Consider the following 25246-nt stretch of genomic DNA (forward strand, 5'->3'; position numbering starts at 1 on the left):
TCTATTTTTGGAGAAAGAAACTATATTTTTCTATACAGTATATTATTTAAGATCTAATAGGAAACTACGACATACAGTATTTTAATGCATTTTGTTATGTGTCCATGTTCTAAGGGGAGATTTCTTATTGTATACGGCGTTTTTTATATTCATTTCTCATTTATTCTCACCTGTCTTTTACTTCCTATATGTACGGTAACGGCGCTATTGTTTAAATAGCTGCTCAAGGGTTTGCAATTTTCCGGCTTTGGAAACAGTGTCCGGGATCTAGATCACAATATCTCGTCCGGTGTCGAGCATTGAAATACATATAGACATAGCCACAATGACTAGTTTTTGACAGAAATGTCACCGGCGATAAGAAAAAGTAGCTGTCAATATGAACCAAAAATAGGAATGAATGGAAAAGGACCTAAGGCTTACGGACCTAAGGCCAGATCTGCGTTTTAAAAAAGTTATGCTTCTAGTTCGCTGCGACAGCAAAAGCTTGATTCACTGGGAATTGCTTCCTACAAATGAAACAGCTGATCGATACGTCTGTTTAATCGAGTTGCACCGAACGAACCAGGCAACTCAAGAGAGAAAGTCTAGCAAAAAAGGTCGAATCATTTTGCCTCAGGACAACACGAGGCCACATACCGCAAACGTCATTAAAGATTCACCTTTAGACTTCAAATAAGAGGTTTTCTTACACGCTTCATATCTCCAAACCTCTTATTTGATTAGGATTTTCCACTTTTGCATTTAGTTGCATGAAGCGAAAACCACTAATTATTCGACAGCGTAACCAGGGTCTAAAATCTTGCTGGACAACTTTTATTCAGTACCATATTTTGAAAATTTCCACTATACAGGTTGACAGGTGGAAGAAAGTTCTGAACATCAACCGCGGATCCAATATTAACTTATAATCACAAGACCAAGAAGCGTGGTGTTTTTGATATTCGTGACCTTATAGGTATACCAAAACACCGCCCTAATCCGTTGATCTGTCTGCGACAACAGCTGGACGAATTTCAACTGAGATGTAGTTACCATTTGCGAGTTGTACTAACGTTTCGCCATTTAAACAGTTTGTCTTTAGAGCGTTAATTACTTCTAGGTGTCTAGTTCTGAGCCGCAGAGCATTCCTATGATGATGGTCATCGTAAAAATCTCTAGATTCAGTGATGTGGCTTCAGATCTAGGGATATCGGCAAATCAGGGATGTAATAATGAGAATTTTTGTTCTAGCATGCCTATAGTAATGTGGTAACTTAAATGTACGGTAATCTGCACAACAACCAACATTGTAACACCGGCGGCACAGCACTCAACATGTGGTAAGAGTTAAGTGAGTGCTTGGTCATTATAAGAAGGTGAGCTTTCGAGAAACATACCACGATCATATCAATTGTTGAAGCATATTGATTCGTTAAGCTCATGTACAGTCTTCGTGATCTGAAAAAGTATCGATCGGCAGGTAGGGGGATAGAATAATGGAGGTGATGGTACGTTTACTTTCACAGTTGAGAACAAAGCTATATGCTGAAGTTGCCTCGGATATCTATCGAGGAAACTTTGTCTTGGATTGTTAAATTAAAGCTCACTATATGGTCGAGTATATTTCATAGATATTCGGAAAGTTTAATTAGTTAGTCGAAATGTTTTTCCAAATACTTTTTCGGTGACATCTCAAATCTAATGTGTAGTGCATGTGGCTAGCAAAGAAGTGATCGCTATACCTATCTTGGTAGTATTTAATATCGACAAGAACCTTTTTTTTTTCATTAATTCAACGTCTCAATTCCACTCCAAACGTGAGGCGAGCTTTATACCGTAAGTCCGCGGTTTAGTTCTTCAATTTTGATCTTTTATCCTTGTAGGTTAGTCGCTTTTGTTGCGGCCTCATGAGACAAGTGATTGACTAAAACTAGATACCTGGAACTTTCAAAAGGACGCCCATAGCTAAAGCCTTTCATAGCGCAAATCTTTGCTAGAGAACCGTTTTCTACTATCCTCTAACAAAAGATATCTCCGAATGTATGGGACACTACGTACTGCCAATTCTATACGGTTTACTGATGCTAAGTTAATGTTCAAAGCTCAAATCGTTGTCGACTTTCTGACACTCCACCAACGACTTTATGGATTTGTCATGCTTTCTTGCCATATAGTATATCACCAAAAAATAGTTCACAGATAGAGACAGGGTCCAGCCAAACGCCAGACAGCCTATTAACCCTAACTTATATAAATATTACAGAAAGCACGACACATGTACCTCATACAGTCTAGGTAACAAACATGTACATTGTATTATGCCACTTTCTCGTTGGGTATTGTTTCCAGTATTGATCAGTTTTAATACACCAGATCGTTTTGTTCTTACATTGTTGGATCTCTGCTAAGGTCCTTCTCCAGTTAGAAATAAATCAGCTATCCATTTATGCTGTGGATTCTTGCCATAGTTAACTATTCGTTATGTGCACTAATACAGTAGACAAATTTTGTGATTTTTCCCGGATCTACGACGCGGTGCTTACTATATATCCTAAATGTCGTAGTTCTTACGCTGCAGGGATGGCAGCTTTTTATCAATGTTGTATTGATTTTGTTTGAAAAGAAAGACTACCCCAACAGCTTGGGCATGCTTGAATCCTTGTATTTCCCTTAAAGACGGTAACAGGACTGATGTTCATTTTATTCTGTCAGTTGAAATCTTATCTTGTTATGGTCGACCACCCATCAACAAGTGTACCAAAGAATAATAGATTTAATAGTTTATCAAAGGTAGACGTTTCTCTAAAGGTCTAATAAATAAAATGGTATAGCATGTTTCTTCGGGCATTTGCAATAAGTGCACTTTCGCGGTTAGTCTTAAATGAAATCTGAATATATGCGTTCTGAAGTTTACTACGAATGAATATCGGGGTCAGACTGCTCAAACAATGAATGAGTTCCATTGCCCTTCATATGGCGATTATCTAATAAATCTAAATTTCCTGAAGGTCAGGAAAAATAAAGCGTACCCATTTGCTGTTTAATTGCCGAAGGGATTAGAGACGTTCCTTTTAGCCCGAACGTTTACTTTCTGCCACGGCGGATCGATGTTATCATATTGCTAACTGCGAACAAAGCTATTGATGTAACCCCTTTTATGTCCACCTGAGGCATAAAGGCCAAAAAACAAACTCAGTCTAATAGTTTATACGATATTGATAGGCGTCCAGTAAACATTATTCGCCATGGTTCGATAGTTTTTGATATACTAGATAAAAAATCACAGACTATACTCGCTTATTGGGCACATTAACGACTTCGGTCGATACGTACGTATTTTAAATGTACGTGCTGATCGTGCATGCCTTGAATTGGGCTGTTGGTAACAGCATTTCAAACAAATGATAATGTATTCCATAGTATCACTTTCGACGGTTAAAGGGCTCTTGGACCTTATCAATGGGCCAATTTGGGCCTGATGGTGTCTTCGAGGAAGCTCTGCCATGCTCTACAACTTTATCGACGAGAAGCCTCCCTAACAAGAACGGTCATTTGGGATGTTACTGTTGTTGCTTAACAGGCTCTGACATCTATAGATACTAATAGTTATCGCCCCCGGAGTCTGTTATCATGCCAGTAGGGATAGCTATGCGGCCATGTTGATTTCGCCTTACCACATGCGCTCTCGCCAGCATGGCTTATGTTCCATACGTACCCGACACTGGGTCCCATGGTAACGTAACCTACTTGTTTTTTTGTATCTATTTTTACTTGTAGCACTGTCTTCAAGTTTGTGTTGTGTTCCTCCTTACGGTTTGGTCCGCAGCTTGTTATCGTTACTTTCTAGTAACACCGTTACATTTTTACCATAGATATGCTGCAGAATATGTTCTTAGACAATAATCAACAGATGCCGGAAACGACAATAAATAACATAAAACGACAGTTTTCTGCTTCATTGGAGAAAGCGCAGCTTTCTTCAAATTGTCACGTGCGCAACGATAACTCGGTTCGCAAGTAAACAGCTAAAATACAAACATACAGGCTAAATAATAACCATAATTTTTCGGTCAGTGGCAGAGTTTGCGGCGACGGATGCGGGGAGTACGCACACGAACCGTTATTATGGGGTACAAAAATTATTTTTGCTAGCCGCAACTCGATGAAATATTAAGCCAGAATATGAGGTGGCCTGGTTGTCTGCTACAAATAATTTTCAGGCTTGCACCTTTCTAGCAAGGCTAACAATTTGTCAAATTGACGCAATTTGTCAAAATGCGTAATATTCTTTGCCTAGCTTAGGCTAATATATATAATTATTCGTTCTTCTGTTTATAAATACTTCATTATGTAACGTGCCGTTAAGTTCCACCAAGAAACTTAGCTACATGGTAGCGTTCACTTACGTTTAACAATAACCACTATTAAAAACTCATGTTCATGACAACTGACCTCCGAGTCATAGATAGGCCTGTTTTCCACGTGTTCGTTACTGATTCAGAGTCCGCAATTCTAAGATTCACATTTTAAACACGCTTCTTTAGAGGCGTGTTTAAAATGTGAATCTTCGAATTTAAAGGCACAGGTCTGTTTTTAATAGTGTTGCCGGTGGCTATGCTCAGTTGCAGATGAAATTTGCTAGCATCATGATTCAAATTCGTGATTTAAGAACGGTATCCTATTCTCTTCAACAGAAACGTTATCAGGCTGTACTGACAGTGAAAAATTTAAAAAAAAAAACACATCGTTGGACTTTTCCCGCCCTTCTATTCTAATAGTTAAGATAACAGGGAAAAGAATATCAAATAAATCTCGTTTTTGTAGAACAGGCAATATTTGGCAATTGTTTGCTTCTCGATAAATCCTGGAGGCAATTCAGTTTAAATTGCTTTTTCTGCCTTGTGGGAAAGATGAAAGGTTGCCCTATTGGAAACGCAGTGACTCTTCTCTCCCGGAGGTTATACTGATGAACTAACCGAGAGTTTTCCGAAGGAATAACTGGAGGCACTTGTGATCGATCATGTACTCTGAGAACTTCTATCCATATTGGAATTTAGGTATAACAAGGAGTACGTTATAACGAGACTGAAGGTTAAACCTATACCTTTATTGGAAACACACTCAGGCATCTTACGTACACTGCGGTTTCGGCAATATTCCTTATTTATTTCATGCTCTACCATATATTTCATATTGGGTTTTGTGCAGTGGGTGTCCTTTTCTTTTGACTTGCAAGCAGCTAAAATCATGGTAAAATCCTAACGAACGCCAACAGTATCATTGAAGATACAGCAATATCTTTCTCTTTTTCAATGATGGATCATAGATTAGCCGCTGATGTGATTTGATCGATTACTTGTTAGCCATACGATAATCATTTCCTCAGCTCCATTTTACTATACAGATCGAATTATACTGTTCCTTGTGATGTTTAAATTAGTTGCTGGAACAATTAGCGACACGCCTAAGCTGTTTAAGTATGGAAAATATTTAGAAAAAAAAACATAGCATTAAGAAATCAGAGCGGTCAGCACGACCGCAACATGAAGTATCACCCTTTTCTTTTTTTGTTTTTTACATAAAACATTTCTGCTATATCCTCTAATAAATAAAGACTCCTTCTTAGTGTTCCACAGAGGTCTAACAATGAGTGCATGATGATTCTTGGAGGGTGCTGGTTATATAGTGTACGGACAAATATGACTGCGAAGAAATCACCATCGTGATGATTGTATACAGGTTAGGTTTGGAAAAAGAAAAGCCTTCGTCCATCTGCATCATTGAAGGATTTCACAATCCTGCGTGATTATCCCGTCTGCAGGAAATTCAATCCTAAGAGCTGGACTGACGGCGCTTCAACAGATGGCAGTTAAGCAAAGCAAACGGGACAGAAAAGCCGTGTAGGAGAAAATAGGTGACGGAAATGATATATCTGAATATGGAGATTAACTTCGTGCCTGGCAGTGTATTAGCAATTTTTGGTCTCTAGGAATTGGTGCTTTTTAGTCTAATACGTTGTAGGTAGCTAAGGAGCTTGAAACAAAAAGGAGTATAGATTTCCAAGTTAGTTTAGGTTCGCTAATCCGTAAAGGAGCGAAAAATGTTCTTCTGACACGACTGACTATAGAATTAGATACACATGGGTAGACACATTGCGAAATGGTGTTTGTGATGTACGCCTGAACCTTGTTCTCTCACTGATATTAATTCCAATACTACATACAGTAGCCTTGCCTTAGTCAATAATAATGATAATGATCGTGCAGTTTTTACCGTTGGCATGCGCTCGGCGGTAAAATTGCTGATTGTTACAGGCTTAGATCTGTAGAAGAAGCGGACTGAAGCCAATATTGGATATTTTTTGGCTCGATCTAACAAATGGTTAAGGCATGGCGATGACGTCTGGCATTAACACAAAGTAACCAGACTGAACGCTTTCGATATCCGTACCGACAGTCTACGAGCTTTTTGAGGGACCTGAAATAGTAGGCTGCATTCATCGTTTGATTTTCGGCGAGCATCTCACAGTATTAGGCGCCACTGATATCCATTGCAAGAATTATTTCACCCTTACGTCTAAGTGTACTCGACATTGCCACTGAACTCGATTCCTCCCTAAGCTGACGTCATGTTCTCGGTTGGTCTTTCTCTAGCTGGCTCTCGAGAATGGACCTTGCCTAGTCTTTGACGATCGTATGCTCTTAGTTTTTTGTTGATTAAAATTCCGCAAATTTCCAACTGGCCTGAAGTTAACGGGCCTCTGACGAGAGGCCCTGTGATTTTCTGCTCTATTTCCGCGTTTTCAGTATTCGGTCTATACATTCATGTGACACATCACATGTGATCTCTACTATTGTGAAAAGTCTCCTCGATTGCAGCTGTACGTTCTTGTCCGACGTGTTTTCATTGGTTCTTAGCAGTCCAGTTTCAGCAAGGCTTAAAACGTTCATATCGGGGAAAGCTTGTCAGGCTGTTTGTCGTAACGGGTACGTGTTTATACGCTATTTTTCGCATTCTGGCCGTACTATGTGTTAATCGAATTTACCCTAATATTCGAACAACTCATAACAAAATACACTAAAGAGCATAGCGTGCTATTATTATCTGTGTGTATTCATCCACATTGATGCCCACGTAGGTAACAGTCTCAGAAAGATATTTTATATTCATTTAAATTACATACAGGGTCATTTGATACAAAAAAAAAAAAACGCAGAAAGAGGGAGTTAATTAATTGTGCGGCCTGGGTAAAGGACAATTTAAACAAAAAATAAAATTGAATTATATATGATTATTTCGAGTCTAGAAGTGTCGGTCGGTTAGAAACCAACTGGAAGTGAGTACTAGATAAACTTAACACTATTCGGCGCATAGTCACCACTAAAAAAACAGACAGAACCGGTCATCCTAGTTAGCCGCATTTAAATAATTGTTACGTGTCAGATACGGACAATGTAACATTTGATCAGCTACAGCTGGAATATCGAGCAAGCAAAATGGGCATCCCCGAAGTCTACTACCAAGTGAACATTGGCAAAAGGTCTGGGTTTTAAGTTGTTTAGCAAAATTTTAGAATCGAGTGCAAGTACATCATAGAAATCATAGATAGCTAGAAGGTGCAAACGGGAAAGGCTAGCACTGAGTTAGGCCACACGTTTTCGTTTTGCACAAAGGTGACGCAATCTAGTTAGAGAGAACCCACTATGAAATAGCTTAAGAATGATACATAGATAACAAACTCGATATACGATCATATTTTCAACATCTGTAGACTCGTACTTTAAATCTATTTGAGGGCCTATTATTCAAATTGACGCATATTTGGGGTGTCATTTAGCTATCATGCGGTTGTTGGACGATACAAATAAACGATCGATACCGAAAAAGTAAATTATCATCCAGTACGTATTATAAATTGAAGTCAAAAATGAATTCCTAGCCTTACTTCTCTCTAGAGCTTTATTAATTCATGTGTTAAGGAGCAGAATGGCAAGCACTTTCGGACTTTTTATTATATAACTACAAATTATAAATGCTAAAAGAAGTCTACATCTGCTATTTTCTGATTCATTGATGGCGTAGACAACAACACAGATTGATAACAACAATACTGATGTCCGTAGTGAAGTGTGGTGATGACTACGAGATATACGAAACAGACTGGAACGCTCGTTCTAATTATTTAGTTACCTTACCTTAAAGTCATCTTTTAGACATAGTTCTTTAAAAAAATATGTTAGCCAAAGTATGTACACCGCCGCAAACTAGAAGAGCATGTGCTTCAGCTGCCATTACGATATATTTCTCGATGGCCGGTTGATAACGGTCAAACAAAATAATTTATGGCCAACACGAAAAGCAAATGTACGTAAACTTGAAGATGACTTTCTGATTCCAACCCTATTTTACCTAATGATATTATGGAGCTCCTGGCAATAACTCGATATCAAAAAAAGTTGAAAAAGATAACTGCAGTGTTTCAGCCCAATCCGCTCTGATTTTAGCCCACTTTCTTCTACTTCTACTTTTACGGAGTGTAATAATATGGAAACATAACAACGACAAGAGCAATACGATTTATACTATCTCACGTTTGCAACTTTTTGTGTCTATCGAGTTGACCTTTCAGCCAAAGGAGATACCGTATAGCCTGGTGCCGTTGGCAACTACATACCTGATATTGATATTTTCTTTGATCTCGGTCGTCTTTCTGATGGCGTCGGCCTTCATATATGTCTACTTCAGGTGAGTTTAATTCAGACTACGCGGGCCAGACAACTAAACACTTGGAATAAATAGCCAAAATTGGCGACTTTTAATAATTCCGAAATCATAAACCTCCTGGTTTTAGAACGTTACTGATGCTAAATAATACCTCTATGTATACGCAGACAATGATCACTGAAAGGTAGGTGCTCTTACATTACAGTTCATGTCCGAGTTCCAGTCAATATAGTCCATCCATATGATTCTACGGTTGATGATTGGTTGTCGAAAATCAATTAAAATTTTTTTAAGGTCGAGGTTCAGTAACAACGTTAGAGGGTAATTCTTTAATCGAGCGGATCTGCGTGCGCTCTCGGGAACGTTAAGCGGAAGTCCGATGGCTCAAAGCGACCTTGATTTATTCCTTTGAACAGCCTCACTATGTTAAGTCTTCTGATTACCATAGTCTACGTATATATATTATAGGTTCATAGTATAATGCGTTCGCCATCTTATACATGTGCGTTACATTATGGTCACCTATTAGTATTTGATAGCCGTTAGCCAGACATAGCGGCTTCGTACCTATGAAGCCAAATGCATCCACCTTACAGGCGTCGTAGTGGTATTTCGTCCCAAGTGGACCTGAGAGCAGAAAATCGTGAGGCGTTTTAGACCGAATGTCGGCCAAAGAAACAATCGAACAAGTTTATAGTAGCTCCATCGAGCATTGGCTGGCGAAACATGAACCCGGTTAAATAACAGCGACAGAATAACTACACAAGTACATTACGTTAGATTTACATTTGCTTATTGCTTTTGTTTCAGAACATTGAAATGCAGTCGTACAAAGGTACACCTTAATCTGGTAACCTCTCTCATTATTCAGTCACTGGCGATGAGTGCAATATCCGGTCCGCTGGTCGTCGATCAGGCTCGAGCAAGTCATGACGATACTTCGAACATCGAGTACAGTCACGTCATAAAAAAGAATGTAAGTACAGCAGAGCCCTATAATCATATATACACAATTAACAAGAACACTCGCAGGCATTCTGATCCGTCTATGGACATATATGTCACTCAATGTGCTTTTACTAATGGGAGAATGATGGTGTGTTGCAAAGACAACAAATCGTCGTTGCGAATGCTATAGAAAGACAGAAAGCTAGCTTACATACTTGCATATTGTCTAAAAATGCTCTTGTTATAACAGCAGACTATCTCGAAAGTAGGAATATTATTCGGGAAGTACTACTACTATAAATTGGCAACAAAATCGAGCATTCAAGGTGATGCAGTTCCTTCAGCCTCATATATGACCACGATTCTCCGTGGCGCTTTCTTGCAGCCATATGCACTTTGGGCTTTTGACGCACATACGATGACTGACTTGCAAAGGGAAACTTAAATTAGGCCCTATAATACTGGTCTTCCCATAGGCAGAGAAAAATAATGGCGTTTCAACCGAATCAGCGCCATACTTTGTGACCGTATTATTTGAGAGGTAAGTATGTATTTAGTTTCAGAAAATGGCCAAGATATATCTTTTTCAACAATCACGCTTATAAATGCAAAGTCGAAGATCAAACCGAGTAATGAATCTCGAATAGTCATCGTTCGCGTAATAATTTTTTAAAACCATGATACGAAATCCTGAATTTTCTATCATTCAGTAGCGTTATCAAACTTCATTGTTCGATGCATATTTCACTCAGGTGATTTCCGACGAGGGTCTTTATGATTTTACACTTTTGCAAGAAGCAATAAGCCAAACGTATTTTACTGCACGGACAGAGAAGAGGATTGTATCATCGTGAAGACGATATTTGAGCTGTTTTAAGGCTCAGAAAAGGCGAAAGTAAATTCACAGCTAGGCTATATTTTTTTTTATAGTCCATCCGCTTTGAAGAGAAGCAACACCAAAGTACTGGATTAGGTAATATGAATGAACTCTACCAACGTGACTAAAAGGGATGAACTCGACGGTAATTACTGTGACCCAAAAAGATTACGCTGGAGCGCGTTCGTGACTGGGTGAGTTACTCACAACGGGCAGATCGAGGTTTGTGCATTTGATGGACTATACTTGTGCAGTGCCACTGGCACTAAACAATCTCATTGGAACGTAAAACGGTACAATTCGGTCAGGGTACATTTGACGGGATGCTTGTTTGAGCTAGCTGAAATTAATGAAGCGAATTACCATACTGGGCATATGCGTCGCCCCTCAATTTCCTAGATGACGATGAAACGATTCATAAGGGAGAAATGAACAACGATAAAAAGCCCCGTATAATCGGTATTAAAAAAAACTACTAGTCAGTCTCAAATAAATATACTTTTCAGTTCAATTTCGGATCAATATTGAAGGACCTAGTAGTTGACGATAGCAAACTTCGATGGAGATATTGCACGATGTATTCTATGCATTGTGATCCGTCAGTGCAGTACGACTAGATCTGAAGACTTTTCTGATTTCAAAGAAATGAAAACAAGGTCAATATGCTATCTCTAGATTAAATCAAGTACTCTGTCTTCTACAATAAGTATTGCCCTCTTACGAGATTCCTAATAATGATCCGCTGTAATGCCAAAGTCTCGATTAAAAAGCTTTCCCACAATATACAACTACAATAGCCGTTATTGGTCGATTCTGCTAGGTTCTGCTAGATAAGCTCAAACCTGCATTTATAAGAAAAAACATTGAAACACTAGGCAATAGTATAATAAACGTTTCGGGCATCAGTCTCTTGAAGGACATCTGCTACAAATTATAGTACATTTATAGCATTTGTAAAATCACACAAAAATTCACCACACATTTTTTTAGTTTGGTATGACTCTAACTAAATGTTTCTTTGCCACATCCACCTATATCTGTCACGCTCCAAGCAAACGCGTTCTGTCGTCCAGTGAAGTAACAAATATTAGTTGCAGCAAGGGTAAAAAAGAAAGAATATATCTGCTTAGTAATTTCCTCTCGTCTGCCGAAAGGCAAACTTAACTAGGGCTTTCAGCACAAGATTAACACGCTGAAAAAGCTCTTAGCGAGATCTTTAGAAACAACTATCGTTCACAAGAAAACTCGATCATCTTTCGTGTGTTCCGCTTTAAACGTTATAAACTAATTGCTTTTCGTAAACGATACTCGACATATAGTATAGGTCTATGTATCACACATGTGAAAGCGACGTTTCATCGACTCTGTATAGATGCGAAATGTACATGTGTTGTGGATTTTTCAACTATCGAAAATAGATTGATACAACACAACAGTTAAAGGAACACAAACTTGTCGCTGGTTATTTAGGCAGACAAGCAGCTCCTGCCTTACGACGTCTGGGCGATGCAGGTCTTGTTCCGTCGACGAGACTCTAAATCCTAAGAAGCTGATAGAACCTTTATAAGTTTGTGAATCAGACCAGAGGAAGTGCAATGACAGCATTTGCCTTTGCGCAATTTTCGTTTTATATATCCTGTAAAAGCCATGCTGTGTTTAATGGGGAAGCTCTCACAGAAAGATTGCGGCGCCACCATCAGTGAATGCAAGACATTACCTACTGATAAGCATCTTTGCTCTGTACCCAGCTTTACATCTATAATCTCTGTTCATTTCGATAGAAAGGTTTCCTCCTCCGATTCCATGTTGCTCTTCTCTATCGATTAGTGTATGAGCAATGTCTATCGCTTAGTTACTAACTAGCTAATGGTCAAGTGTTGTAACCTATAACACCTTTTCCGTTGCTTGATTATCGTTGTGTTTAGATCAGAAGATTTTTGTTAAATTTGAATTTCCAAAATGATTTGTTACGTGACAAAGAACGGCATGTCGAGATACTGCGAAGGCAGCTCACAATGCTTGTTCCGCGTGTTGTGATCGCTCTATTCGTTCGCAAGTGAGACTTTGAAAGGTCCAACAAAATATATTCCTTAAGTCGAGAATAGCATTTTTTGTAAGACTAGCCACTGTTGATCGTTTTAGTTCCTTTAGCTATTGTACCTTGATTACACGTGTCGCTCAATTCCAAATTTTAACTTCGGCAGAAGACGTTGTAAAAAAAAGACCTAAATTTTATGACATCAGGCTCGTAAACTAGCTATTTAACGTGTATCACATAGGGTTTGATTGAGTGAATTTAACAATGGAAAACAATCCGACACAGCGTTTACCTTTTGCACATTAGCTCAGGCCCTATGCGATTTCCTTCAATTCCAATATTTATTTAATATTAATGAAGAAATATCTTTTTTATTTTAGCGCAGTCATAAATGCTGTCCTTAAATGAGGCTTGGAAGTTACTTTTGAAATCTAAGCAAGGCTTGTCTGTCGGCGCTAACATGGCAATGGGTTAACAACCAGTTAACCCAGCTACGTAACCAGGACTGTGTTTCTGTATTGCTTTCAAGGCTGTGACTACGACAATTAAGTGTTCATATTCATTTATCTGCGATTCTAACCGCCGCATAGCGACGATAAAAGAAGGCGCTAAAGGATTACACCTATGAAATCTCTATGTCGAGTTAGGTGTTTTAGGCTGGTGTATGTGTAATAGCCGATATTCGTTTCCTTTTATTTCTAATTAAGCTTGTTGTATGTCTTTTTTTCCCGTTTCCGTAGGCATTCGGACTTCAAAAATTGGTATCGTAGACGCTAAAAAAACAGTAATTTATATACTGTTTTTTGATGGTGTCATTGACGTTAAAAGTCATACAAGTCAATGTGGTGTATGCAATAAGGGTTCTAGCTGAGAGTAGTAGTTTTGAAATGAGACTGCGAGATTAAAAAAAATCACATTTTCAACCTTAAGACTACAATATATTGAACGCTTCGAGTCTGCCGCTGACCGCCTGGGATTATTTTTGAAGGAAGATTGGTCTCCTAGATAGGCCTACATTGCTTAGCTCTCATCCTATGCAAAATAAGTATTAAGGGTTGCTTCCGCAGCTTTTCAACATGTGGACAAATGTGTAAGTGTTGAAAATTGTACTTTTTGCCAACCGATACACTCATTATTCTAGAGTAATGTAAAGTACACTATTTCTGATCTGTATAAAACGTAATACAAGTGATCTTAGAGGACGAACAAAACTTTCTAGGGCTATCAGCGGAAAAGGCATTGAAGAAAAGGGAATCGCACAGCGACGGATATTCCTTCTGCTCTACCCCAATACCCCACCTATATCATTCAGATTGAGTAACACAAGAATATAGATTTGCAGTAAAGGAAACGCAATTGCAATTCTTGATTGTTCCACATAAATGTGAAACGTTCTAACGCCGGCATCGATTATTATGATTATCAGGGCAAATATTGAGCGACTACTGTAGTTAGGTGTATCTAATCTAAATATAAAACGTATATGGCATATTAGAGAAACCTGGTAGAAGCAAATATGCTTCTTAATATGGTGCCATAAACCCATAAAAGTTCGCATTGCTTTTCAAAGGTATTAAGTACCACCGTGTTTCATAGTAAAGAAGATAATACTTCCCCTAAACGCTACAATAGAGAACGATGTTAAGGCTAAACGTGTGCTACAGTAATATATTACGCTTAGCAGATTATGTGCTTTCAATTCGGGGAAAATAGATAGATCGGCTCAGCCTTACTCGAGTCTGCTCGTTAACAGCAGTCTAAGTTACTTATGTTATAACGTGTATGGTTCGAATAATGTTATTACGCCGTGCTTAATAATCAACAAATGGAAAAATCGTGCGAGTGTGACGATACTGCGCACAAGCTGCGTGTTTGTTCTTCTCTAGCTATTCGTTCTGAATACTAAACGAGGACGAGTCGTCTGAAATGTTGAATTTTTTTAAATATGTCAATGATTCACAGACCTGTCGTCATTGCGTATGCAAGCCAGCGGCAATCTATTGCTTGATAGAGCGGTTTCTTGGTAATGTCGGTTTGTCGTATATTTGTTTCTGATGTTGTTTTCTCTCTCAGCTGTTCTGAAAGGTTCATTCTTCTGTTATCACTAAACAGTTCTGTGCCTTGTCGGCCACGGTTCGATAAGAGCAATAGCAGCAACATCAGGCAGATTATAGGTGACAAACGGCATTATCAGCTTCACTGACCTTGATACAGATATGACAACTACCATTTACTCTGTAAGTCAAACGGTAGAGATGTACATACATATAAACCTACGAGTAACTAAATGGTCAAAAGCTAGAAAAATATCCTTTTTCGGCAGTTCCTTTGGAAATGCCCGGAGTTTGTAAACTGTTTCGTCTAATAGTCATACCTAGCTAAGATTATACAAATACGATAAACTTCAGGTGTTTTATGGTATAGCAACTGACGGCACAATGCGATAAAATAGCCAACTACGTTTGTCCGTATGTTTTGAGGATACCTCTACAACATATGTGAAGTGTTCTAGGCGTAAATTGGCAACAGTTTGCTAGATACAAACTCTGTGATTACACCCTGTGTGAACGGTTTTACCTGTGGCTCCACTGTCGACAGTGACATGGTATTATTTTGTAAGAATATAATCATACGCATCCGTAGTTAGCGTTCATACGGGGAGAACGTAAAAGCAATGGCATCGGATCATAGTAGATTGTAGACAGCCGTCACTTGTATCATAGTAAGAACACAGACTGCGCGAGCCAACTGGTCTGCTCCCACACACTTTTGCTAGCTGTTGACAACGATGTTAGTAGCCCATGCCCCACCCACACATGTTTATTTGAGAAAACAACATATTAAAGCGTGGAAAATAGATCAATTAACAGGTATGTAACAAGTACGAGAAATAAGTTTCCTTCTAGTCTGAACTTTACTCAGGCTAGAAAGTTCTTTGAAATCTTCTAAAATCTTCAAGTTGGGTCAGGTTACGAGTTCACAATTGATTTCCGGTATCTCGCACGACGTTCATTGACGTTGGGCAATTTTGAGACCAGACCAGAAAGCGCGAAATGGTATATAACAAAGCATCTCGATATGTGTACTTGACAGAGAGTTGTTACCACTGACGTGTATGGAAGACAGACGTTGGTAATCCCTCGCATCATAGGTGCAATTAACGCATGTACAGCGTTTGAGAAAGATACGGATCACGTCTTATCCTAGCCTGTCATCTTTTCTTTCAAGAACAGCCATTAGTGCAAAATAATAAATATTTCATAAACGAAACAGAGTATGCTGTTGGAGTACCTATCCTCATGAAATAATTAACAGCAATGAAAGCAACATTAAACATATATTATCTTGCATTTCTGCTGGGTGCCTGGATTACTGTCGCACATTTTTTGCACAGAAACCATATTATTTACTCAAATACAACCTCGATATTAAACGCGAACACCTGCTAGGGCTTTGCCTTATTTAGGAACGCGATTGTCTAGACGTCTATTCCATTGAAGTGTGAATATCCCCGCTGGCTCTCTATTGCAGGATATTGGGAAAAGGGTATTATAACCACAGATGGGTGTATTTCAAATACCCTATAATAGCATAATATCACAGTATTTTCAGAAATATCGATTTGAGCGACCTCAAGGGAAATGTCACTGTAAAATGTCACGATCATATCTTTTACTAGTCGTAAGCCTTGTGGCAATGCTAATTACGGATTATTAGAAATGATAAAAGTAATCAAGCTGGTCAACAGGTTTGCATTGTATATTGTTTCCAGGCTGCCTCTTAATTATTGGTTCATAGTCGCAAATCAAGCAGCGCAAGTTGCCAGAATTCAGGCCAGGAAAACAGCCCACAGATACGGGTATCGTAGCATCGTCTGAATCTCATTTTCCTAATTGGCGCAATAAATTCAAAAAAGTGTGATTTCCCGCAAGACGTAAATAATGGTAGTGCCAGCCAAGAGACTGCGCAATGCCGATGATTGGAGAACAATTTGGCAAACGAATAGTTATCACGTTTCCTATCCTGTTAATGAGTTTGTTTGCTTTTGTAAGATTCTAGACTGTCCAATATTTACAATGTTTCCGTAGTTTCAATATCGTGGAAACACCGTAAAAATTCGTCCAAACTGTTATGTACATATCCCTTTCACTAAATGCCACCGCCATACACGTGGTTTATTTAAGCGGCTAGCGGCTTTTTCGTCGCTGTCATTTGTTCTTCTTACGAGCGGGGATCGTTACCAACGACAACGAAACTGAAGGTGGTTATCGTCGCATATGACGCTCAATACTAGAATTCAAGTGCATCCACACATCCACACTAGCCCAAAACGAAAATACTCATGTCTTCGCTTTCCCTGTTCTACATGGGGGGACGGGTCAACCGCGGGGCTTTCTGTTGGGCAGCCAGTCAAATTTTCACAAATGTCTGCTTTCCTATTTGCTACCGCTGTCGTTACCGCGTTTGGGTGGACGGTCAAACGAGGACGATATGATGTTTTTGGGAAGAGAAATAACGGGGTGTCCACACGGCTCAACAAGGAAACGGAGCGTTATACGACCGATCACTACAAGATGGAGAGGTGTAGTCGTACAGGAGATACGTAGCAAGTACAAAGTGTCGGTCGATATATATATGTAATAGAGAGAGAGAGAGAGAGGGCGATAAGGCTATATCGATTCTCAATAAATAAAAGCCACATAAAAACAAAACAGACCATACTTTAACGTGTGAGATTTGCTTGAAGATCGTGTGTTATACTAAACAATGACGAACCGACAAGGGCTAGAACAAGCATCGTTTCGAGAAGGGTAAAAGCGTTCTAAACCTTCAGCAGTAAACGCCAAAGGCCCTTTACTAGTTTTAGTTAAACTTGGCATAGTGTACAGGATTTTCTAACTTTGTGCTTGGAGCCGTATTGTATTACTCTACGAATCATATTGAACTGCACATGTTAGAAGATATAACTTGTGAGCAGTGGTTTCAAAAAAGCGAAGAGTAAAGCAATTAATTCGGTCACGGCGCGTCACAAATTCAGTAACATGCCTTCTTAAATCAGGTTAAAGTATATCGTTGATTTAATTGAATTGTCTGTTTCAGTAGCTGCTGCTTGATCCAATTAGTCTTAATAGCAGTAAACAAATGAAAAACGTCACACCAACGAATGATAGGATATGAAATATTAAATGCACCAGTCTGAACATGGAAATTCGTACCATCGAAGCTATGGCAAAAAACCTTGGTATTCTGATGAATGTTTCGTACTAGATCATTCGTGTATCACCGTATGCTCACTTTCTGGACGTATTCAGCGCTGTAGATGGCTTACATTCATTTACTTGTCCAACTTTGAAACTGTTTTAGATGTCCATTGTTTATTTTTTCAATTGTTCGACTGGAACCAACTAATTTGTGAGAGAATACCCATATCACTGTGTTAGTAAAACTTCAAAATACTCTTATTATAGTTCTACGTAATAGAATCTTATTAAATAGATGAGAAAGGGGTCTCGGCCTACAAGTGTACCACTATGAAGTGTACCACTTCAAAATTATTATTTCTGTCATTAAAACAAAACATATGCGTAAACAGTTTTGCCTTTTATTAATAACAGGCCACACATACGTGCCCTTAATCCTACCACCTACACCATGGTGTGGCAAAGCAGTAGTTTGCCACACCATAATGGCAACGGATTTATTCAAACGAAACGGAGCAGATTTTGAATTAAATGAGCGTAGAGTTATCTCCAAGTCGGTTTTAATCATAGAACATCTTTCAAACAATATCAAGTGTTGACACCTGTTATAGATCATGTTTCGGTTTTGATCCAGCCTGACGTATTATAAAAAGACAATAAGGAACGAATCCCTACGATTAGGGCTGCCATAAAATGTGTGCTTAACAAACAATGGCTTTAGTACTGATAGATACATTTTCGACTAATTCAAACTATAAGGAAAATATGAGGAAATTCTATTCGGTCCTGCCAACAGTTCCAGGCCAATTAATGTCGCACTTTTTCCGTAACTTCGCGTCATATTTTCCGAGCAAGTAAGGTAGATCTATGAGACCTTTTGTTCTGAGTTTCGAAATAGTACTTCCGTGCGCCAGCAAACTGAACAATGGTAAAGTTCGTTAGGAGTATAGACACTCAATTTTACATTTTGTGAAGTGGACTTGAAACGGGTCTCTTATTGCTTTCTCTGTAGGTAGATATAAATTAAGTTATTTTAACTAATCTGAAAAGTGTCTAGCATTTTGAAATGGTCTACATGTAAAATCAAAATGACGTTTGTTCTCCTGAACAATCGATTTCCAGTATTACCTTTGTGTCTTCAATCTACTTATTATCCTGGGAAGTAGCTTAACGGTGATGTCAACTATGGATCAATCAGGCTCTCCGACACGTGTCGTTAAATATAAGAAAGCCTTAAATCATATTACTTCAGTCTGGCCAACTGAATTACACTTCTATAGGTAACGATAAATATTTCTCTTCTATAGTATCTATCTATTTTTCATTCCATCATTTCTGAGAATACTTTTTAGCCAATGTTCTATCTCTATTTTAGCCCGTCCTCTGTAAAATGGTTTTATGTCTACAAATGTACTCATCAATGTCCTCGATAAACTGGATGTTCATCGAAGGTCTTCTACTCCACTCGAAGATTACGACATCAATATTCAGCAAAAGTGCCCCCTTTAAACTATATTATACCATTGGATGGGGTAAGTCCTATTTTACATTGGTTTATAAAGTTTTCGTCCTTTACGTTATTGCATCATGCGCTGAAAGTTATGTTAAGACATAAACATATAGAGGACAAAGCAAATGACTGATGATCATAAACTTTACTCTGCAATTGAAGACTAACGTTCTCACGATGCATCGTAGTGTCACTAGGATAGGATGCTTTTTCAAATCAAAAATATGTAGGTTTGACAAATGGTGCCTCCGTTGGTAACGAGGATTTTAATAATAATAATGTCGATAGGAAAAAACAGTACTCAATCAATAAGTCCACACTAATATAGGGCCCAAATGAAATACCCTGTTGCTTACTTCAGTCACTCTTTCATTCAAATACTATAGCGCGTCAGTATAAGCACTTCGAGTAAACGGTTCTTTATTTTTGTGCGCAAAAATTGACCACCAGTATGCATAAGCCATCTACTTTTTGGCCTGGTAGTAAACCGCCGCAGGTTCGGAGAATCGGAACAGATGCGGAATAGATCGCACAAGATCAATTACATTGTCGTTTTGTGCATACTATAACATTGGCCTGCGTACAAACATGGGGCTTATAAATTTCATCATGACAGGTCTGCTTGTATGTCATCTTATGGCCTTACATTTTCTCACCACCAGGTGTTCCGGTTATATTTATTGTACCGTGGGCAGTGGAGATGGAGGCGACAAGTTCGCATAGCCGCTGCTGGGAAGGATACGCTTATAACGATTGGACATGGCTCTTGGTAGCGCCACGTCTTACCGCAGTTGCAATTAATTTCTGTTTTCTGAGCAACATAGTACGAATTTTAGTGTCACGGGTCAGGTCCGCTGAAAATGATCGTTTCAGGTAATTTCACGCTTTTATGATTTTACACTACAATGTAACTCGTGCGTCGTTTGTCGCCGAGTTTACGTCTTAAGCTGTTAGAGGTCGCTAGGTCGAGTTCTGCAATTTTCGTCGTAATGAATTTTAACCAGACGCGTCTAGTACAGCTCAATCCTAGCAGACGAACAAAAGCATCGAATTAGTGATAAACCTGTTTCTCTCTCCCATCCGTTGTCATTTTAATGGACTACATTCTGGATTGCGGCAAATTTTTCGTTCCGTCGCTTAAAATTTTACAGAGTTATTTCTGGCGCATGTCAAAGGACAGGACGTTACACTTAGTAATATGTCATGTCTTAAACACAACTTCTGAATGGGACATGATGCGTAATATTGTAAAGACGCCGGACAAGTGCTCGTCGATACATCCGTGCCCCATATCAAGATCCCATTGCTTTTCGAACATCCGCCTAGAACCGCCTAGCCGCCATCTGTGTTTCCAAAGTTAATACTAATCGGCTTCAGCTTTTGCTACTAGCTAAATCATCTAGATACTAAGTTGAAGCAAATATTTTTCTATATTTTAAAATAACTAAATATGCGCCATTTCGATCGATAAACTTCTGATATTTCTCTGGTCCCACCAAAACGCGATCGCCATGATACGTCCATGGTTTTTCGGCGGAAAATTCGAACGAGTGATTTACTTTATACCTCTGCTGTAAATAAACACCAGACGAAAAAAAGATGATGATCTATCGAGCTATAAGGCGAATAGGTTGAAATTTTCCAGTACTCTTCCAGCAGTATTTTCCAGTATTTTCTTTTTCTTCGATTTCAGCCTAATAATGCTTGCACGGTGATGATGGTAGGCAACGCCTTTTCCGTTCACTAGTTCTGATCGACTTTTTTTTAATCGTTTGCCGTAATGTTATTACCTGCTGATGGAAAAATTTAAACACATTCGTAACATATGATCCCCTTCCAATATCAGTACACAAACAGTACGGCCTTTTTTTCCGTAAATCTGGCCATTATCACATCGCAGAAACATATTTCACACTGGAATTTTCCGAACAAAGGCCATAGAAAAACATTTTGGGTCGTTCTTTGTTTCGATAATACATCTTACATAGTACCGTAATATATAGCAAATTTTGGCCGAAACTTCAACCTTCAACAATCTTCACGGCGCTCTGTCCGATGTCTAAATAAATGCCGTTAAATCTCAGTTTCCAAATGCCACCGATTATGTTCATGAGATTTTAAAGCGGTCTAAGGGAAAACGACGTTTTCTGAATCGGTCCATCTTGTTAAATAGTATTTTGCTACATTGTTTTTGTTGCTGTTCTCCTTGCTAATTTAGAAAAGGTATCAAGGCTACGCTACTACTCTTTCCACTCCTCGGGACGTCACACCTCCTGTTCTGTTTCAACCCGCAGGACTCGGACAAGAAACTCAAAGATGCCTACATGATTACTAATGGCATTCTTATGTCAACACAAGTGAGTATAATGAGATTATAGTGACAGGTTTATGGCAGATACATTGTCCGAACGAATCCACTGTCTATCGATGGCCTGCTGTGATGCAGCGAATCATGTGACAAGTTGAGTTTACAACGATTCTACTTTAATTAGAAGCCAGTGGCTACCTAACTGTTATTATGCGAAAATATACCAGTCAACTGCGAGGAAAAATATAGGAGTTACATGATGCAGAGCAGTAGACTTGATTTCTAGTTGAGAAGACCGAGTGGGCTCTCGGGATAGTGCCATGATAATCTTTCTGCTAACCGGAGTGACACCCTGCTCCGAGTAAATAAAAATCCGAGCAATAAGAAAGTTGATTGTAAGAGCTATAATCCCGCTCGAGCTCGAGCTCGGTCTCTCCAGGTAACTCAGCATTCAGTTCTTAACCCTGACAGGTCCTCCGAGCACAGTTTAGGAGGGGCACCGAAGCCTGTCGTAGCTGACAGTCAGCTGTAGATATTTAGGTTAGCCGAGTACGGGTTGGTGTACTTGTGCGCACATAAGACCAGGCCATAATTTTACTCTTTATATTTAATGTTTCGTACCAAAAGATGAACTCAAGGTACCGCTTCAGTATAATTCACAAAGAAGATAATCGCCAGCTTGATCATCCGGCCATGCCTGTCAAATCTTTCGTGGCTTACTAAATCACGCATGCCAAAGATGACCCTTCTGTAACAGCTCTTGATACTGCTGTTTCTTAAAAAAAATTCCATTGAATATATCCCAGGGCATCGGCCTCTGCAGAGAGAGGTATGGCCACTTCCAGTATAGCGTCGAGACGACCACGCCCGTATGGTTTGCTACTGGTGCTGTCGTAAGCTTTCTAACTTTTGGACCACGCTCACTTAGGGAAGTACCATTCAAGCCAATTTTGTCGTACTGATTTCAAGCTCTTTTAAGCGAACTCGCATCCAGATGATCTCAGTTGATTGTTCCATCTCATGCGTCGTTCGTGTCATTTCCTTTATAACCGTCGAAATTACTAACTTACGCTCGCTTGATAAACCATTTCGTCAAAAGTGTATGACAAAAAAATCACTGCGTGTGTGTAGTCCTGTGTTTGGAGCCGATCATAAAATGCAGTTAAGCGAGAGATGTTTCCTAATATTTTCGCCACCTTAAAACCTATTATTCATTTTACTATCGCTCAATACAACGGTTTCAGAAATGCTAACAATAACATTGGACAAACCGAAAGCTTAAAATATACATACACATGATAAACAGAATCTAAGTTTTGTTTCTGCGGTACGTTTATGACGTTCTTCTTAATCTTCTAATTTCTTATTCAGTTACTTGTGCGTATCTAGATAATGGAGTAACAAATGGCTGGTACGCTAATCCTGAATGTCTTAACGAAAACGACGGAGAGAACATCAATTTACTGCTCCCAAAAAAATGTTCGATAAAGTAGCAAACGTGTAGGCGACGGTGGTTGGTACGAATTACACAATTCAAATAGAGCCCAAACGTTACTACGCTTGATTAAATTAATTACGCCAGTCTGTAATTAAAACGCAAAAGGAACCCAACACTAACTCGATTTCGCACGGGTTAACGTATCGAATTGAATTTAAGTGATCTTGTTTATCGAGTACGTTTTGGGTCCAGTCGAGCATAGCCCAACACTATGGACTTTGCTAAGCGGATGCAACTATGGCACACAATGGCGCAAAATATTGATAAAAAATCGATATTAATCAAATGGTTCACTATCTACTTTTAATTAAACCAAGTTCTTTTTGTAACTTTTGTAAAGTGAAACATGCAGCGATAATGTGGCCGTAGAAATTACGTTACGCGGACTCCCGAAAACGTACCATATGATACATACATATATATACGATCTATGAGATTTATAGGCCGAACAGACAAAAATTACAGAAAGACTAGACTTGTTTTTGGCAAAGCACGTTGCTAGAAGCTTCCAGGTAATTACATTTGGAACTTTTCCAAGCTTGTCGCAAATTCGTAATATAAGTGTTTTTTTTTTTATAGAACCACGCACATGTAAGTTTTATTTTTCAAAAGGTGATTAAGTTTGGTGAATGAACGTTAGCTTTTCACTGTTTAATTCATTTTCCAACAAGGCACGCTGAGGGCTCATATTAACGGATACTTACTTGCTAAAGTATTATAGATAATTTCAAAAACAGAGCAATCATTGTATTTGTTCATTTAGTTAATTAATCCGCTCCCAAAACTAATGCCTATCTATAGAAAAGTCTATAATAGACTTTTGAGGCTACTATCGTATCATGGGGTGACATCGATAATCAAAATATCACAGTTTCTATGTATAACCTATTTATATAGACGATAGACTCGTGCGAGCCAGACGCATGCTGACTGGTTACTCGGAACGTGCACAAACATCGAGACGATTGAGCTTTCCCTGTACAGACATTGAAAAACACTGGCAGGAAAGCTGGGCTGAACGAGCGTTAGCCTGGTATTATAGATTACTGTTACATGCTGTTATTTCTTCTTCTGCAGAATGCTACTGGATTTCACTTCAAATGGCACGAGAATAATTAACACGAATATATATTAAATATATATATATATTATGATAAAGCTCGGGGTTTGTGGGAAAGCTCCTTTTGTTGTACCTAAGCATCCATGATTTCGTCGTTTAAAGAAAAATAATGCAAATTAGAAGTACGGATTCAAACACTGAGTGAATGAATAGTTTATCGAATTAATATTGGCTGAGCGATACGTAAGACGGCTTCGCTTACTCTCCTCAAACGAATAGGTATTCTCCTATGTTTTCTTACAGTGATACATGTATGCACAAAACGAGCGAATAATACGCGTCGTCTGCTGAACGACTGTACCAAGAGACTCGGCCCAACTTCGAAATTTTTTTCCGTAGATAACAAAAGAACGTATAAACTAGATATTTTTTTGTTCTAATTAGATTGTCACTGTCGCTGCAGTGCCTGTCGTCACAGACATTTTCGTAGTCAGCCTTTTAAAGGGGATAGCTCAGTTGGCAGTACAGACCTCCTAATAGTTATTATGAAGGCATTGGATTATGTAGATATTAACAGATGAAGTCGAAAGTTGTTTATATTGTTGGCTTCCGTGCCTTCTAGCTTCAATTTTACGCTTGCCACTGATTGAAGTGAAACATATATATTTCTTTACGTGTGTATATATTTTCTAGTAGACGAAAAACCGGCCTGTATTCCTGCACGACGACCTTGTAAAAGGTGCAGATAGACATGTGGGGATGCTTCACCACCGAAAGCATCTTCGTGTCTAGGGCAAAAAATCAGCAGAATGTATCTCGTAGGCAGCATTCGGTAGCGAAAATTTATTCATGCCCATGAATGGCTGCTCATATGTAGATCTGTTAGACGTGAATGTTCGTTTATAAAGGAAAATTCTAGTACAATTCGCCGTCTTCGCCACTATATAAAAAATACGTATGTGCATTTCTGAGGGTGCTTTGGGAAAGGCCTCTGGTCCTGCCAATTCAGAGCCCTAAGAGGATTTCTTATAATATAGTTTTTGCTGTGTCTGTATTTAAAGGTATTACTCGGCAAAGTAAATTCTGTTATTTTTAGGAAT

At 38.9% G+C, this 25246-nt stretch overlaps 1 protein-coding gene across 3 annotated transcripts in view; it reads left to right on the forward strand.

The window, feature by feature from the left end:
* LOC111270331 (calcitonin gene-related peptide type 1 receptor) overlaps window positions 1-25246 on the forward strand; it is a 64004-nt gene that overhangs the window by 33178 nt on the left and 5580 nt on the right. For 2 of the 3 annotated variants that reach the window (XM_086972448.1, XM_022850494.2), the window contains exons 4-8: window positions 8600-8727; window positions 9517-9682; window positions 19146-19302; window positions 19943-20153; window positions 21499-21637. In XM_086972448.1, the coding sequence (XP_086828574.1) occupies window positions 8600-8727; window positions 9517-9682; window positions 19146-19302; window positions 19943-20153; window positions 21499-21637 (801 nt within the window). The remainder of the gene's footprint in view (window positions 1-8599; window positions 8728-9516; window positions 9683-19145; window positions 19303-19942; window positions 20154-21498; window positions 21638-25246) is intronic. The other variant, XM_022850493.2, reaches the window with a different exon arrangement.

This window comes from Varroa jacobsoni, unplaced genomic scaffold (genome assembly GCF_002532875.2).
Source record: "Varroa jacobsoni isolate VJ856 unplaced genomic scaffold, vjacob_1.0 scaffold_1463, whole genome shotgun sequence".
Lineage (NCBI taxonomy): Eukaryota > Metazoa > Arthropoda > Arachnida > Mesostigmata > Varroidae > Varroa > Varroa jacobsoni.